The sequence below is a fragment of the Chelonia mydas genome, chromosome 3 (assembly GCF_015237465.2).
Source record: "Chelonia mydas isolate rCheMyd1 chromosome 3, rCheMyd1.pri.v2, whole genome shotgun sequence".
NCBI classification, from domain to species: Eukaryota; Metazoa; Chordata; order Testudines; family Cheloniidae; genus Chelonia; species Chelonia mydas.
In genome coordinates, this window is record NC_057851.1 from 203,755,940 (window position 1) to 203,772,162 (window position 16,223).

Below are 16,223 nucleotides of genomic sequence, written 5' to 3' on the forward strand. Positions count from 1 at the left end.
CTCAGGAAACTGCCCATTATTGTCTCAGCTGCCAATCAAGTCCCCACGTTAATCGCTCTCCTAGGCGGCTCGCTAGCAGTCATGTCTGCGGTTCTCCCTCGCCTTGGAGTCAGCATGGTCTCAAGCCCATGCCCTGAGAAGCCCCTGCTCAGTCTCCAGTCCGCACCCTCTATGCCTTTGTCACCTTCTCCCTCCTCCCCCGGATCTCCCTGAATCCTTGCTACCCTCACTGGGCCTTCCTGCACCCAGCTGGGGAAACCCTGGTGGCCCATCAGGTTCCACTGGTCCCACCCAGCCTCTGCCGTCCATCTCTTTCCCATCTCTGACGTTCATCGCATTGGCGATGTCTGTCCCTTCTCCATCCATGTGGGCATGGTCTCTCATTGCCCCAGCTCCTCCTGCGTGGGCTGACCTCTGACTCCCCTAATCCAACTCTAGGTGATTCCCGCTTTCATGTGGATGATGTGCTAAGGGAGGTGCCTCCTGTCTAATTTCTCCTTAGACCTCCCCGTCTGAGCCTGTTTCCTTCACTCTGTTTCTGCCACTCGTAACAGGCTTCCCCAGCCACTCTGCTGCTTGCCTCTCTTCCCATTCTCCAAATCATGGAACAGCTCCCTGCCTCTCTTCCTGTGCTCTGTAATCTTGCCCCTTGTCTCCTCTGGCCCTGCACCCCTCGTGCAGAGAGCCTGTGCCAGCCCTCTGCATGGGGTGAATTTCACCCCAAACTTTTCCTGATCTCACTCAAGACCCCTCAATATTACTGCCTTCTCTGCTTCCTGACCCAGCATGGAAAAACAAGGTGTCTGTCTCCAACTCTGCCTTTTCTTCCATCATGCTGCCTCCCTCAACCCTCTGCCTGTCCTGCTCATGCCCCCTCTGCCTTCTCCTCTGACCTCTGCTTCCCCTGCCCCTGCTTTGCCATATGCCTGGGGACAGATTTCCATTGCAAATGAGTTCCCTCTGCCTTCACCTCTCCTCCGCAGTATTCTCCCATGCCCCAACCCCTGATAGCTCTTCTTTGCCTTTGTCTCTCTTCTCAGACAGCCCATCTCCCGCCCCCCCCACCGCTCCCAACTCCCTGCTGAGGGGCTTGCTAGTTTTGTCAAGGAGAAAACTCCGCTTCACTGCCAGACCTTCCTGTTTGGCAGCGCCGCTCTCCTCCCCACCTCCTCAGCTCACAACTTGTGTGTCCCGGTTGGCTCTGCTTCCCTTCCCCTGCCACCAGGTCTTGCCAGATCCTCCCACTTCTTTTGGGGTGACACCTCTACACCTCTCATTTCTTTCCCATCCTGATCGCTGAAATCCTAGGTTTGGCTAATGTGATGGGAAAGTAGCACTGGGCAGAGCAGCACGGTACTGCCCTGGAGCTGCTGGGCATCTGGAGGAGATGCGTTGTGTGCCGTTTGCAAGGACAGTCCGAGCACACTCCCTTGCCCGGCTCAGCCAGCTGATGTGGCGGGGAGATGGGGCCATGGTCCCTTCTTCTCCCCACCCCTTTCCAGGCAAAGTGGTCCCCCGAGGGAGCAAGGACAGATCAGCCACAGGGGCTGCTGTTGTGTGCTACCCTTCAGCAAGCCATTCTAGGCCTCCTAGGGGAGTTTCCTGCCTGCCCGATCCTCTGTGTACTCCACCTGGCCCCTTGTCTGTGCCTGGGTCATCTCACATCTCCGTGTCTTCCCCTGCATTTCACCTCATGTCCCCCGGGCCATCCTGTTGCCTCATTCTCCTCTCTGAACGGTTTCACCGCCCTTGCTTTGCCTACCACAGCCAGGCCACCCTCCCCCCCCCCGGCCCTTCCTCCTCGCCAACAAGCCCCTGCAAAGCTCTACTGTGGCCTAAGAACATAGGAATGGCCAGGCCGGGTCAGACCAGTGGTCCATGTAGCCCTGTATCCTGTCTGCCAACAGTGGCCAGTGTCGTTCCCTTCAGAGGGAACGACCAGAACAGGGCAGTTATCGAGTGATCCATCCCCTGCCGCCTATTCCCAGCTTCTGGCAGTCAGAGGATAGGGATGCCCAGAGCATGGGGCTGCATCCCTGCCCATCCTGGCTAATAGCCATTGATGGACCTGTCCTTCATGAACTTATCGAATTCTTTTTTGAACCCAGTTGTACTTCTGGCCTTTACATTGCCAGGGGATGTGGTGTTCCACAGGCTGACTCTGCACTGCGTAAAGATGTACGTCCTTTTGTTTGTTTTAAACCTGCTGCCTATTAATGTCATTGGGGTGACTCCTGGTTCTTGTGTTAAGGGGTCAATAACACTTCCCTAGTCATTTTCTCCACCCCAGTCATGATTTTATAGACCTCTAGTGTGTTCCCCTCAGTTGTCTTTCAGCTGAGTATCCCCAGTCTTTTTAATCTCTCCTCATATGGAAGCTGTTCCATATAGCTCCTTATTTTTGTTGCCCTTTTCTGTACCTTTTCCAGTTCTAATGTGTGTGTTTTTCCAATGGGGTGACTAGAACTGCATGCAGGGTTCAAGGTGTGGGCATACCATGGGTTTTCATAGTGACATTATGATAGTCTGTCTTATCTATCCCCTTTCCTAATGGTTCCCAATATTGTTTGCTTTTTTGACGGCTGCTGCACATTGAGTGGATGTTTTCTGAGAACTATCCACAATGACTCCAAGATCTTTCTTGAGTGGTAACAGCTAATTTAGACCCCATCATTTTATATGTATAGTTGGGATTGTTTTCCCATGTGCATTACTTTGCATTATCAACATAGAATTTCATATGCCACTCTGTTGCCCAGTCACCCGGTTTTGTGAGATCCCGGTTTTGTAACTCTTAACAGTCAGCTTTGTACTTAACTACCATGGGTAATCTTGTATCCTCTGCAAACATTGCTCTGTCACTGTTGATCCCTTTTCCAGATCATGTATGACTGTGTTGAACAGCCCTGGTCCCAGTACAGCCCCCTGTGGTACCCCACTATTCACCTCTCTTCATTCTGAAAACTGACCATTAATTCCTATCCTTTTGTTTTCTATCTTTGAACCAGTTATTGATCCAGGAGAAGACCTTCCCTCTTATCCCACAGCTGCTTACTTTGCTTAAGAGCCTTTGGTGAGGGACCTTGTCAAAGTATCACTTGGGCATTTCATTAATATGCAGGGACTAGATCCTTCCACTGACCAGGTTCTGACTTGCATTAAAAGCTTAATCCTGAGACCTGCCACCTGTCAGCACCCAAGCTCTCCCAATCATCCCCACGTGCTATGGGGGGGGGGGGGCGGGTATTGTCTTTATCTGTTTGTTTTGGATGGTTGCTGGGGACAGGGAGAGGGGGAACCGGGACATCTGAAAGCATTAGTCATGGTTTACGATTATTCTGACTTCTGAAAGTCCTGTTTAGAAAAAGAGCTGGCCTGAAGTGTCTTACTGAGCTGGTTTCAGTGAGGATGGGCTTTTGACTATATTTGGAGAGGTTGGGATTGTTTATACTGACTTGGCTTGGAGATCCCCCTGGTGTGGATTTTTCTAGGTCACAGCCGGCTGTGCTGATGGACCTTGGGAGTTCCAGGCTGGCTATGGTCTGGGGGGTGAGGTGAAGGAGAGGCGAGTGAGACCCAGCAGACTCTGGGCAAGGCAGGAAGCCAAGAACTTGAGTTGCATTTACAGCTCTGACCTAATGCCTTTCATCCACTCGTTTCCAAGTTCAGCATGAATTCTGCCTGGAAGGCAGGTGGAAAAAACAAGGCTGGGAGGAAGTTGCCAAAACCCACACCTCAAGTCGGTGTCCAGATTCGAACCTGACCCTATTCCAAATCCAGTGGCCCACAGGCCTTCCGGACAAGTCACTGAACCTCCCTGTGCTGAAGAGAGTTGCTTCTGTTTCTCCATCTGTAAATACCAATTGCCACTAACGTGTTGGCATTTGTCAGCATCTACAGGGATAGAATGATGCTGGGACCCTCGGGCTGCGGTGCCTTAATTGCCCTGCTGATACCTAGCTCTGTCTCCAACTCCTCTCCCCTTGCAAGGGCAGTCAAATGCTTTACTGCTGTCTAGTAGAGATTGGAGCTAGCGGTTGGTTTGTTTTGAAACGTATTCAAAACAAGATGGAAGTGCTTGTCTGAGAGGCCGCCAATAAAGATGATGCAGATCTGCTGGCCCCGGGACAGTGTGAGAGTCTGGTTATGGATTCCCAGCTGCTGTCAGACCATCAGGTAGCAGCATGACTAAGACTGTTTCTACCTACATCTGGTCAGAGGATGTGAGCTGTGCTACCATCACCTGTACCAGAGTCGCCTGGGCGTTGGATTCCCACACTGTGCTCAACACGGGGCCATGCCTTCAGGCCGCCTGGAGATGGCGGTCGGTGCAGGGGTAGGTCAGATGTCAGATGGCTGCAGCTGCCAGCAGCAGAGCAGGGTTTGGCAGCTCTGAGGGCTGGACTGGTGGGCACAAGAAGGAGAGCAAGGGTTTCCGAGTTGCCATCTCCCTTTCAAACTAAGGCAGTCCAGCAGGGTCACTCCTTCCCATGTCTTGCGGGTTCAGCAACTCCCTGTCCCAGGGAAGTTCCATCCACCCTGGCCCATGTGGCTAAGGGATAGGGAGGGGCTGTGGTGGGCCCTGAACATAGCTGCAAACAGTGTTCTTCCTGTGAGCTGTTGCTGTCTGAGCAGCTGGTACACAGCTGGCCCAGCAGTTACCTGGGACTCTCCAGGCTTACCAGCGCTGCAGGCAACTACAGGGGGGTCATTGCATCCAGCCCAGTGTAGCAGTGACTGACCGCATTCTCCCCAGGAGACTGTTCAGTGCCTGTGTGAAACTAGCTGGTGGTCTCAAGCTAACATCTAGAGGGCAAAAGTCCCTGTTCCCTAAACCATCATCATGACTGATACCCTTCTCTGGCAGCCTCAACAGACAGCCAAGGACTGAACAGGCCGCGGTCAGCCCTAGGGGCAGGTCTGGCAGGGTTGAAGCAGATTGGTAGAGGAAAGCAGGTTGGCTCTTGCACTTCAGCTGCCTTTGGTTGATTGCCTCGTGTCCCTCTATCAGCCTACAGTCCCTCTCCTGGGAAGAGTGCCCATGTTTTTCTGCCCCAATCCCATCCTGCTTATAGGGTACAGACTATAAGAATGGTCTGACCCATTATGGTCAATGTCCATCTAGTGCAGTATCCTGTCTTCTGACAGTGGTCAATGCCAGGCCCTACAGAGGGAATGAACAGAACCAGGCAGTTACCGAGTGACCCATCCCCTGTCCCAGCTTCTGGCAGTCAGGGCTGAGGGCTTGCGTCCCTGACCATCTCGGCTAATAGGTCCATCAGTGGCTATCTTCCAGGAAAACATCTAATTCTTTTTTGAGCCTCATTATAGTTTTGGCCTTCACAGCATCCCTGGGTGAGTACAACAGGTTGAATATGCATTGTGTGAAGAAATACTTCCTTTTTGTTTTTAAATCTGCTGCCTAATAACTTCATTGGGTGACTCCTTCTTGTGTTATGAGAAGGCGTAAATTACACTTTCTCCACACAGTCATGACTTTATAGGCGTCTATCATTACCCCCCCCCCCCCCAGTCATCATCTTTTCCAAACTGAGCGGCACCAGTCTTTTTAATTTCTCCTCACAAGGAAGCTGTTCCATGCCCTTAATCACTTTGTGTTGCCTTTCTCTGCAGCTTTTCCAATTCTAATAATCTCTTTTAAGATGGGGCACCGAGATCTGCATGCAGTATTCAAGGTCTGGGTGTACCATGGATTTATACAGAGGCATTATGATATTTTCTCATCTATCCTAATGATTCCCAATGTTCTATTAGGTGTGGGGGTTTGTTTTGTTTTTTTGTGTTTTTGTTTTTTTGACTGCTACTGCACATTGAGTGGATGTTTTCAGAGAACTCTCCACAATGACTCCAAGATCTTTCTTGAGTGGTAACAGCTAATTTGGATCACATAATTTTGTATGTATAGTTGGCATTTGTTTTCCAGTGTGCATTACTTTGCTTTTATCTACATTTGAATTTAATCTGCCATTTTGTTATCCAGTCATTCAGTTTTATGAAATCATTCTGTAGCTCTTCGCAGTCTGCTTTGGGTTTCACTATTCTGAGTAGTTTTGTATCCTCTGCAGACCTTGCCCCCTCACTGTTTGCTCCTTTTTCAGATCATTTATGAATATGTTGAACAGCACTGGTCCTGAGACAGACCCCTGGAACACCCCAATGTTCACCCCTCTCCATTGTGAAAACTGACAATTTATTCCTACCCTTTGTTTCCTAACTTTTATCCAGTTACTGATCTGTGAGAGGACCTTCCCTTTTACTCTTCCCTCATCTTTTTATCCTTCTTATGGTGAATCCAGACCTGTGGGGAAAGGTTGCCCTGCTTCTGTCTCTACTGAGCCAGTGACATGGACAAACGGGTATCGGTCTCCAGTGTGAGCTAGCACTAAATTCATGCTAACAATGTGTATTACAAGACCGATGTCACAGCAGGATAGGCACAGCTGGACCTCTACGTCTCCACCTGTAAGAGTGTAAATGTCACTTTGTTACAGCTGCTGAATGGTGCAGTGCATTTTCAGCTGACTGCTAGGGAAATAATTCCTAATGGAAAGCCTCCACCTGGCCATTTGTTTGTTGCGAGAATAATGAACATGTGCTCTCTCTTCAGTTACCTCTATGGCCAGGATACCCCTGTTCTGAGTACACTTTCACCAATGGGTTGTGAGCCTAACTGCAAACATATTTATTTTTTTTTATGGCTGAAAGCGGTTTAAAGGCTGACACTAAACAGCCAGACGGTCCTCTCCCTGGAGCTGTGGCAGGAGGGAAAGAAGCCACTGGAAAAAAGAGAAGCTGGCCTTTGCAAAAATGCAGCCTTGGAATGAGGTCTGTTCCACAAAGCTCAGCCATGCTGAATGGCATAGATCATACGCTCTTCGGTGTGGTGGGGTGCTAAGAAGAGCTCAGGAGCACAGAAAAAAGCAAATGTAAAGGTCAGAACTCAAAGGGAATCCGAAAGGCCATGGGCACACTGGCTCATCTTCCATAACTGGACATGCACCACAGGTCAGGCAGCGGGGGAGAGAGAGATTGCCTTAGGAATTTGGCTTCGGGATCTGATTGGACTTCAGAGCTTCAGCCTGCAATGTACAATCACGAAGACAATGGCATGGAAGCAAAATCCAGGCCTAAGGGACCAGAGGCAGCAGCATCTCAGCGTCCCCATCAGGCTCTACAACAGCTGCCACTCCAGTGTATCCTGGTGGCCCACTGTGCAGCACTCCCTGCTAGGCCCATAGGCAGTTGGTCAGTGCCAGGAAAGGGCAGGAGGAGCAGAGCATGGGGTTTCCCACCAGTGAGCCGGGAAGGGGGCTGGAGGAACAACTGTGTCCCTCCTCCTCCCCTTCCTGCCCAGATCCCCTTCCCCAGGGTAGTGGAGGACAAGAGCGAGCAAAGGCCTGGAGCTGGCTCTCCATGGTGGGGTGGGAGAGGTGGTTCGTTCCAGCTCACTGTGAAAGCTTCCCACTGAGCAGTGATCAGCCCAGGGCCAAACAGGGCTGCAGGGAGTGGGGGGACCCGAGGGGCAGCTCTGCTCCAGCAGGCAGGGGAAAGGGAGGGGAGGACATCAGCTGGCATGGCACTTACCCAGGGTGGGTTTCCAAAAGCCAGGCCTGTCCCAGTCGCACTGGGAGTGTTAGCGGCTTGTGGCTGTGGCGGGGTTCGTCCCACCCTCTCGGGTGGCATCTGGGTCCCACAGGCCTGCTCCTGTTCACACCCAATCTCCTTGCCAAGCCCACGCTTTCCATATACAACAGCATGCACTAGACTCCATCGCTCCCCATCTGCAGAGACTGCGTCTTCAAGCAGGTGAGGTCAGACATACTTAGTCTGCAACCCCTTCAGAGTAGGGCCTGTCTTTCACTTACACAGCGGGACTCTGAGTGTCCGCTGTGGCCCCTCTGAGCTGCTGACAAACATGTAATTCAGACTGAAGGTCTGAGCAGGGCTGCGGAGGGCGGGATGCGTGCATGGTGTGACTGGCTGTGCACTGCAGATGAAAGGAAGCTTGCTCTGCAAGTGATATGCACATTTGTGCATGACAAAGTTGGGTGGTGGGGTGGCTAAAGGATGAGGTTGGTCTAGATGCATTCTGTTTAACTGGTGCTTTCTTTGATTTTTATTGACAGCATTGACAGGAAATGCAGTTGAGCAACTTTCAGTCCAAACTAACGAAGTGCTTTGTCTGGCTGAGAACTTTAACTCTAGCATGAGAACTTTTTTCCACCCTGAGTATATTACTACTCCTCTTCTAGCCACAGTCCCACCCACGTGGGGTCAGCTCTTCAAGTCGTCCTCTTCCGTTCCAGTTTCTGTCTGGATGCAGTTTCTCAGAAATGCCGCAGCTTATCTGATTCTCTAGCATGACACCCATCCATCTTGGCATGGGTCTCCCAACCCTTCTGAAAAGATCAGAAGGATCGCTAGTAAACAGGGTGTTACCCTCCACTTCTAAGTTGAAGAAAAGGGCTGAGTCTGTTACTACTGTTCTGTTTATATTGAGGTAGCATCGAGGAGCCCCAGTCACAGGTTAGGTACTGTACAAAAGATGTCCCTGTGATGGAGCTGGCCACTCTGGGCTCAGTGAGTAACTGGAGCGCAAGAAAGACTGCAGAGAAGGAAGACTTATTTTGCAGGCAGTAGAGACATTCTGTCCATGTGACTCCCACTTTGTAGAGGCACACGTGCCCCATGCATGCAATATTCTCACACGCATGGAGTGCATGCGACCCTAGAATGGGATCCCCATGGACCAATGCTCAAAGAACCACCTTAAATGGAGAGTAGAATGTGCATGCAGGCCTCTGGTAGAGGGGCGCACAGCCTCTCGGCTGGTATGAAGACTTGTCCTTCAAATCACTTCCCAAATATGGCTAGTTCTGCACAGATCCCAGCCGAAGCACAGAACTGGCTGGCATGGGCCTGGAGACCAACACTTTTTATTTAAAAGTGCCCTCCATGTGGAAAAGGCCTCAAAGAGCCCCAGGCTGTCCTCTGACCCCTAAGGGAAGAGGAAGGTAGGCCGTTTCCCTGTAACTCTTGTAGCACATTCAGCTCTGGGCAGGAGAGATTAGGCACTCTGCTATCCGAGCCTGATTGCGTTCAGACAGGGCGAATACGATAACGTAGATTTGACCTTCCTGAAGTGGCTAAAGGAGTGGGGGCATGGGGAGGGGTTTTCTGATAATGGACCAAAAAGCTCTAGGGTCTAGTCTGGATCAGAGCCAGCGAAGCACCTGGGGCACAGTGGATCCCCTCCCCCAGTTCTGCACAATCTCTCACAATATAATATTGGATTTATTTGCATTGCAGTAGCACCCAAGAACCTAGACTGGGATTGGGGCCCCATTATAATAAGGACTGTGAATACTGTGGGTCCTGGTTTTTGTCTCCTCTCTACAAAAAATGCAAATCTTAGTTTCAGCCACTTGTTCCAACGGGTATGAGAAGATGCTCCTGAAATGTAACCTTAGTTTTGATACTCTTTCCTCTTTCAAAGCATCCACCACATCTGTCTCCATGTTGCTCCATGTTCTTTATTTGCAGCCATATCTAGAAAAATTAAAGATCCCTTTTGTACATAAACTGCTAAATAGAACTTCAGAAAGGGGTTCCAATGTAAACCCTTTGTTGCATCTGTCTATTGAAGTATGATTTTAAAAAACCCAATCCTACATTGAAATGCTCCATGGGGCTAAACTTACAAAGTTGGAGTGATTTATTAATCTGCTGTAGTGGAATTTTATTGGCCAAAGCTACCTACACTTGCCTCCTCTTAAGATTGTGGAGCTGGTCCAAAATGTGGTGAGACTCTGCTGTTCTGTGTAACCCAAATCAGTGCCCCAAAGTGTTATGTTTTTTCCAACCATCTGCCTTCTTCTCTTGCCAAGGGGATTTCACAGTGACTGTATTTCACAATCCAAGGTTTTGAATAATTGTGCATTTGAAAGAATATCTGACTGGCCACAAAGAGAATCCACTGAATAAAGGCAGGTGGATGTTTTGTTCTTTGCATAGTATCTAACTGCAGGAGCAGTTGTTTCTATCTGACTTAGAGAGGCAGTGTGGTCTGTTTGCCTGCTTATATACAAAATATTTCCCTGGAATCCTAGAATATCAGGGTTGGAAGGGACCTCACGAGGTCAAGTCCAACCCCCTGCTCAAAGCAGGACCAATCCCCAATTTTTGCCCCCGATCCCTAAATGGCCCCCTCAAAGATTGAACTCACAACCCTGGGTTTAGCAGGCCAATGCTCAAACCACTGAGCTATCCCTCCCCCTATATGCTATTAAAAAAAAAAACCACTCTGGATGTACCAATAGTAAACAAAGTTGGTGCTGAATCAATCTGTTATGACAGCACCTTTATCATGTGTCCCGTTTATCTCCGATCTGCCCCAAAGAAGCATGAGACCTATAAAATGACCAACTCACATTTACTTGGAGCGGACAGTATAGCTCGCTAAGAAAAAAAAATATCAAAGGAGAAAGCATCATCTTTCCAAGTGGTATGTAATCAAATAGACCCTATATTCTCCTTTATGACCACTCTTTTTTCTAATTTTCTACAAACAGCCTGAAACATCATTACTGAGGATTTCTACCTCTTAACCATAAACCATTCCTAGAGGGCATAAAAAGAATAAAGCGTGCCACAAATCACTTGTATCAAAACAGTGCTTTCCCTGAATTTGCAACCCCAAAGACTTTTATCTGCTTCTAGGTTAGTAGGAGCTCTTTGTAGCACCGTCCTTTCTAACCTAAACAGCTCTAGTCTTTTTCAATCTCTTGACAAATGGAAGTTTTTCCATAGTCTTCACATTACCAATGTTGTCACCCGTTTCTGAACTCGCTGTTTCTGCTATCCCTTTTCTAATTGGGGCACCAGAACTAAACACAGCATTCTAGGTGAGGTAATTCCATTGGTGGGGGTGTGTGCGGTAGCATTAGAATCTCTTTCCGCATTTCCATTTCCTTCCCTAGGCATCCTCGCATCTGTATTGACGGATGCTACGAACTGAGCAGTGGACTTCACTGCTTTGTCTTTTGTGACATCCAGGTTTCTTTCCTGAGTGGTTGCGGTAATTTAGAACTTGGTAAAGGGTATGTGTGATGTTGCACTGTCCATGTTTATGGAAATATCATTATGAGAATAAATGACATAACTGGAATATGCTTTATGCTACATATGCCATGTAACATATCTTTGCAAAGGTTATGATCTAATAAATATATTCATGTATCATTTTTATATCTAAAGTTATGAGCGTTGGCTCTATGCTTGTATTTGAAGTGTTAGCTGTAGGAAACACATGAGGGAGGTTTGGCCAACATATTGTGAAGGGACAATTCCAGTAATTGGAAGTACTGAACTAACAATGGACTTTGGGAGACACCAATCCACATCTGAACTTTCCTGGGAAAGTTCAAAGTAACATGTAAACAATGGCGTCAGTCTGCAGAAAGCTGAATCATTCATGGACATGTGACTTGCCCATGTGGCTGCAAACTCCATCTTGTTGCTGTGATTTTTGCACAGAAGAACAAAGGGGTATCGGCCCACAAGAGAGACTATAAAAGGCCCTGGAAGCCTCTCCATTTTGTCTTCAGCTGGCTCAAGAGAGAGCCTCTCCACCTCAAAGAGAAGTCTCAAAGAAACTGGAACAAAACTGTAACTATGGTATGAGTGACTGCTGGACCCAAGCCATAAACTACAATGTTGTTCTGGAAAGGATTGATCTGAGATAACATCTAGGGTGAGAAGTTAGTATTTGTAACTAGATCCTTGGTGTATTAAGTTAGCCTTGCGTGTTTTTATTTATTTTTGCTTGGTAACTTTGTTTATTACTTGAAACCACTTAAATCCTCCTCTTTATACTGAATAAAATCACTTTTGTTTGTTAATCACTTCCTCTGGGTTAATTCATACCTGGGGGAGCAAACAGCTGTGCATATCTCCCTATCTGTGTTATAGGGGGTGGACAATTTGCGTTTACCCCACGTAAGCTTTATACAGAGTAAAATGGATTTATTCGGGGTCTAGGCTCCCAAAAAGACTGAATACTGGGTGCTGGGAAAGTCCCTGTTAACTGAGAAGCCCCTGGGCTAAGTGAATCTTAGTTTCTGTGAACTGCAGGGAGGGGTGGCCCAACCTCTTGGTCTGTGCTGGGGCTGACTGGTGTGTAATGTATGAACAGGGCAGAAAAGTCTCAGGAAGACTCTGCTTGGTATGCAGGAGGGAGCACTACTTTGATATAGAAAGAGTCTCCCTCCTAAGATGTGCAAGAAGAAACTCTCTGCTTGGATACACATTCGGTGTTCTTCCACCAGGGAAGGTGCAAAGCTGAATGATGCTCAGTTTTATTACTGAGGAAATAGCATGTGATTGTATAATTAAAGACTTTGTTATAAGACATATGCACGAAGGGCAGAGTTAAGATTAAACATGCAACTTCAGTGTTTCTTAATTCAATTGCTCAGCTGAGACCCCTTAATATTTCCTTAATGTAGATATTTTTGGAGTATGTGGAATGGAATCTTGGATGGCATATGATTATGGTGGCAGTCTCGATAGGTTTTACTGCAAAATAAATACACGTAGTAAATAATATTGAACAGAGTTGGTCAAAATGCAGAAAAAAGTTAAGGAAAAACTTGGGGGGATTTCTTAGTTTCTTGAAAGTTAATGTATAAACAATTTCATCCTAATTTTGAAACTGGAAAAAATGTCTGCTTGCTGTGCTGTAGTATGTGTTTTTCAACAGTGAGAGAATTACTTAAGAAAGAACATTAACCGTTCGCATGTACATAGGTTCAGAAACTAGCCTCATCCTTCTATTCTAGTAAATCACTTGTGCATGGTGAATCCTGCAAGCACTGGGATTTAATTGTGACACTTTTATATAACGAGTCCAAACTGTAATTGTTTTTGATAAACAAATGTAATGCACTGTAGATTTTGCAAATGCAATACATAAATAAGACTTCAATAGAATATCTTATTCGACTTGAGTAACACTTCTTACTTTTGTATCTGCAGGTAGGAAGACATTTGGAAGCTGGTCAGACAAAGCTATCATGTTGAGGTTAAGTCATTCACCCGCCTTTCCTGAAGGTTTTCACCTTTTAAGTATTGTGGCACTCTTGCTATTCCATGTGGACAAAGCATATGCAGAAAATCCAACAGAAGAAGAGCCAAACAACACTGCAGTATGTACGGGTACATATTTTTGCAAACCAGGTGTGATTTTACCTATCTGGGAGCCCCAAGACCCTTCATTTGGCGATAAAATTGCTCGAGCTACTGTCTATTTTGTGGCCATGGTCTACATGTTCCTAGGCGTATCCATCATAGCTGACCGCTTCATGTCCTCTATAGAAGTCATTACATCCCAAGAGCGAGAGATAACTATCAAGAAGCCCAATGGTGAGACCAGCAAAACCACAGTGAGGATTTGGAACGAGACTGTGTCCAACCTAACGTTGATGGCTTTGGGTTCTTCAGCCCCTGAGATTCTACTTTCCGTTATTGAAGTATGTGGTCATGGTTTCACGGCAGGGGATCTCGGACCGAGCACCATTGTAGGCAGTGCTGCCTTTAACATGTTCATCATTATAGCCATATGTGTCTATGTGGTTCCGGATGGAGAAATACGGAAGATTAAGCATCTAAGAGTGTTTTTTGTGACAGCAGCTTGGAGCATCTTTGCCTACACTTGGCTTTACCTTATTTTATCTGTCATATCACCCGGTGTTGTGGAGGTCTGGGAAAGCTTGCTCACTTTCTTCTTCTTTCCCATTTGTGTGGTGTTTGCATGGGTAGCTGACCGAAGGCTTTTATTTTACAAGTATGTCTACAAGAAGTACAGGGCTGGCAAACAGCGGGGCATGATCATTGAACATGAGGGTGACCGGCCATCATCCAAAGCTGACATTGAAATGGACGGCAAAGTGGTTAACTCCCATGTGGAGAACTTCTTAGATGGTACCCTGGTTCTGGAGGCAGATGAGAAGGATCAAGATGATGAGGAAGCAAGGAGGGAAATGGCTAGAATCCTGAAGGAGCTGAAGCAGAAGCACCCCGACAAAGAAATCGAACAGCTGATTGAATTAGCCAACTACCAGGTTCTGAGCCAACAGCAAAAGAGCAGAGCCTTTTATCGCATTCAGGCTACTCGGCTAATGACGGGTGCTGGCAACATTTTGAAGAGACATGCTGCGGATCAGGCACGGAAAGCTGTCAGCATGCATGAGGTCAACTGTGAAGTGGTGGAAAATGACCCTGTCAGTAAGATCTACTTTGAGCAGATCACCTACCAGTGTCTCGAGAACTGTGGCACGGTAGCTTTGACCATTGTTCGCCGAGGTGGTGACTTGACCCACGTCGTGCGCGTTGACTTCAGAACAGAAGATGGCACAGCCAACGCAGGGTCTGATTATGAGTTTACCGAAGGGACAGTGGTCTTCAAGCCTGGCGAGACACAGAAGGAAATCCGCGTTGGCATAATTGACGACGATATCTTTGAGGAGGATGAGAACTTCCTCGTTCACCTCAGCAATGTGCAAGTGAGCACTGAAGCATTGGATGAAGGAATTCTGAAGGCCAACCATGTCGCAACGCTTGCCTGCCTGGGGTCGCCCTGCACTGCCACCGTTACCATCTTCGATGATGATCATGCGGGCATCTTTACCTTTGAGGAGCCGGTCACTCATGTGAGCGAGAGCATTGGAACCATGGAAGTGAAAGTGCTGAGAACGTCCGGCGCTCGAGGAAATGTTGTTGTGCCCTACAAAACCATTGAAGGCTCAGCCAGAGGGGGAGGAGAGGACTTTGAGGATACTTGTGGGGAGCTTGAATTCCAGAATGACGAGATTGTGTAAGTACCTCCTTTTTAACATCTCTTACCAGTGCAAAATGAACGAATGGGGTTTATCCTGCCAGACGGAGTACGGCATTCCAAACACATGCCATTGCGCTCGGGCTCCTGTTGCCACAGATCCCAAACGGCCTCGTGCACGGCTCCCACCCCCAGGAGCCCCGGGTATAGTAGAAGTGCAGCAAAAACCCAGCACTACCATGCCAGGTGGTGGAGCCTCCATGCAGGAGACTTTGTACGCCTGTGTGCTAGAGTGGAGCTGTGCGTGGGAGAGTGGTTCGCAAAGCAGGATGTAAACAATGGGTAGCTAAGCAGAGAAGGCCCATGTGGAGGGGGGCAGCGGGCAGATGTTGTTGTCATTCCACCATTGTGGCTGTAGGCCTATGTTACGAGAGTCTGAAGCATGCATAGTGTGGTCTCCACCCCCATCCCAACTGAGTGTGAATGTGTCTTGAGCCAAGCACCCTTTTCACTAGTGCTTTGCACCAGTTCACAGGGTTCTCCTGCCATTCACTTTGGAAAATGTCTTTTTAGTGGCTCCTTGTTCAAAACGCTGCAGACCTAGGTTGCCGTTGGCATCTGTGACATCATGAAAGATGTCTGTCCTGGGCCTTAAGTAAACGTTTCCGTGTGGGGAAGTGGTGACATGAACGATAAGGCAGCAGCCAGGGTTGACGGATTACAAATGCAGAAGTGGTTAGGGAAAAACGCTGCTGCTAAGCATTGCCTGGTGAGCTGGACGAGGGAAAAATCACACCTGCCGTGGCATATTTATTGTGTGTTGTGTTGAGAACCTAAATCCTCAAAATGCTACAGTGGGGAAAAATGTATCCTGAAATATGCCTCAGAGAGAGAGAGCTCCTCTCCCCAGTACTGTGTCCCTGGGAGGGGCAGGGCACAGAAAGGGCACAAAACCTGATCAACTTCAACCCTAGGCTCTTCCTAAAGCAAACACCGTATGCTTAAGCCAGTCCACTGCGAACAATAGTCTCATTTGCTAAAAATCACTGTAGAATTTGGAGTGGTTCCTAACAAAGGGCAGTGCCTACCCAGGGGAATCTGGGAGGTTGGCTAGAACGTCCCGTTCAATCCATACTACTCACTTCTTTGTAAGACACCAGGCACCCCCAGTACAAACCGATGAAGTGTGCCTTTCTGTTTCTTGCATTCTTTATAGCTGCTCTGAAGGTACAGAAGCCAAATGATTTATAAAGGAGGGTGTGTGTGTGTGTGTAAGGTTATTTTAAGAATTATGCCAGGTGCAGGACTGACAGTGTAAGGGACAAAATCAGGATTTTTAGCATTTTCTTTTGTTTGAAAATTTCACACA

The 16,223-nt window shown here is 47.9% G+C and overlaps 1 protein-coding gene across 9 annotated transcripts in view; it reads left to right on the forward strand.

Annotated features, from left to right (window-relative positions):
- Nucleotides 1–16,223, forward strand: part of SLC8A1 (solute carrier family 8 member A1) — a 329,095-nt gene that overhangs the window by 36,574 nt on the left and 276,298 nt on the right. For all 9 annotated transcript variants that reach the window (XM_007058961.4, XM_037896398.2, XM_037896397.2 and 6 more), the window contains one exon: nucleotides 13,057–14,893. In XM_007058961.4, coding sequence (XP_007059023.1) covers nucleotides 13,095–14,893 — 1,799 coding nt within the window. In that variant the 5' untranslated portion in view covers nucleotides 13,057–13,094. The remainder of the gene's footprint in view (nucleotides 1–13,056; nucleotides 14,894–16,223) is intronic.